This window comes from Amblyomma americanum, chromosome 1 (assembly GCF_052857255.1).
Source record: "Amblyomma americanum isolate KBUSLIRL-KWMA chromosome 1, ASM5285725v1, whole genome shotgun sequence".
Classification (NCBI taxonomy): Eukaryota; Metazoa; Arthropoda; class Arachnida; order Ixodida; family Ixodidae; genus Amblyomma; species Amblyomma americanum.
In genome coordinates this window covers 32,850,157-32,851,936 of record NC_135497.1, presented here as the reverse complement: position 1 = coordinate 32,851,936, position 1,780 = coordinate 32,850,157, and the positions used below count along the sequence as shown (strand labels likewise).

Sequence of the window (1,780 nt, the reverse complement as noted above, 5' to 3'; positions counted from 1 at the left end):
ATTGCCCAATTCATTTCGGCTTCCCTTTTGAAAAAGCACTACTACTTTTGCGGTTTGCATTTGCACTGGAAATGTCGATGTCATCAGACATTTATTAGAAATATGCGTTAAGACTGGTGCAATGACATCTGCGACATACTTGACTGGTTTTATTTGAATTTCGTTGATATCCCTACTGCTGCTGTTGTTTAATTTTTTATTGTTGAAATTACTTCCTGTACATTCGCTGGCTGTAGAAATATTGATTTTGCATTCCGCATGCTGATATATTGACATGCATTTGAGGAGCTTCCTGGCATACTAATATTTGTAAAAAAATTATTAAAAGCATCAGCCAGTTCCGCCTCGTACAAAGCTTTGCCATCAGTCATTAGTTTTTAAATGCAGGTACGTTGGTTATTGCGACGCAATAGCATGTTTAATTTGTCCCAGAGCAATTCACTCGGCACACACATCTAAAACAACACAAGCAAAGACACAGCAAAATCTTCGCATGTTGACGCGCCTCAATTTGCTGCTCCTTTTTATTCGATATAGCGAAAAGATGCTGTGCCATGCTCTGCTTCATATTCATGCAAGTCGAGGTTTCATGTTTGTGATAGCAGCACAAATTACAACAATGTCTGTTGCATGCCGCAGCATAGTGATGGACAGTCGGTCCCTGAGAATGTGGAACACATTAATGCGGCCAATGGCTCGCTCCACATGAATACGCACTCTAGAGATGTGCCGGGCATCTTCCACTTCCTTAGCTGAAAGTTTCCTTTTGCCTCTTGTCAAGGCTGGCACTTCTAACCTGGCACCTCGATGGGCAACATCTTCTCTGATTAAAAACCCTCTGTCAGCCAAAACAATGTCTCTTTCCTGAAGTTTGTCCAAGAAGCCCGACTTCAATATGATCTCCTTGTCTGATGCCCGCCCTCCCCAGCATTTCGTGACAAAGCTAATAGCACCGCATGGCGTGATGCTGACCATGAATTTGATAGTATTGGAACTTTTATAATGGGAATAGGTTTTAGACCTAGCAGAATACCCTAATGGTTTTTGAATTCGTACTTCGGTGCAGTCAATTATGGCCATGCATGTCGGATACTTCCTACGCACCATCATGGGCATTGTTCTGCATGCGTCCTCCCGTGAAGGCCAAATAATGAAACGCTTCAGTTCAGAAGCTATGATTGGTATGTTCTTTACCATTATCCTTGCCACTGTTGTTTCTGAGAGCCCGAAACGATGACTGATGTCAATGTTCAGCAGCGCAAGCCTTAGTTTCATTAGCACAACTAGAACAGCATCTGCTACAGTGCAGTGATTTGGAATATAAAGAGCCACATTTTTAAAAAGTGAAACAAAAAAGAGGAAAAGCGCTTTGCTTGGCAGTCCTGTGTACACACTCACACACTGCTCCGTGATACAGTTTGCAGAGAAGCGTCCCTGCTGCACATTCTGCTCTGCTTCTGCAGCCCTCTCTTTGGAATAATGCACTGCTTTTTTTAGGACATCAATATCTCGCTCCTGCTTTTTGTTTTCTTTTTCAAGAGTAGCAGCTCTTCTTTCCAAAGCTTGATATGCTGGCTCTGAAACAAGAGCATTGGCTATAAATGATGCACGCCACACGTAACTGCAAAACACTTACTGCAAATGTAGCATGGTACTGCTACGAGCAGCTCGTCCCCCATGCTTGATGTAGCAGATGGCATCTCTTCATCCCTCCATGATGCATGTGGAGCTGCGAGGCCTGCATATGAATGAGCTGAATGGTTCATTGAGATACTCGTGT

General features: G+C 43.1%; 1 protein-coding gene across 1 annotated transcript; it reads right to left on the bottom strand.

The window, feature by feature from the left end:
* Positions 1-389: 389 nt before the first annotated feature.
* LOC144132077 (uncharacterized) lies at positions 390-1,491 on the bottom strand (the record flags this gene model as incomplete). The annotated part of the gene is made up of 1 exon (XM_077664477.1): positions 390-1,491. A coding segment is annotated over one exon (921 nt), but the record flags the coding sequence as incomplete, so codon positions are not given.
* Positions 1,492-1,780: the final 289 nt, after the last annotated feature.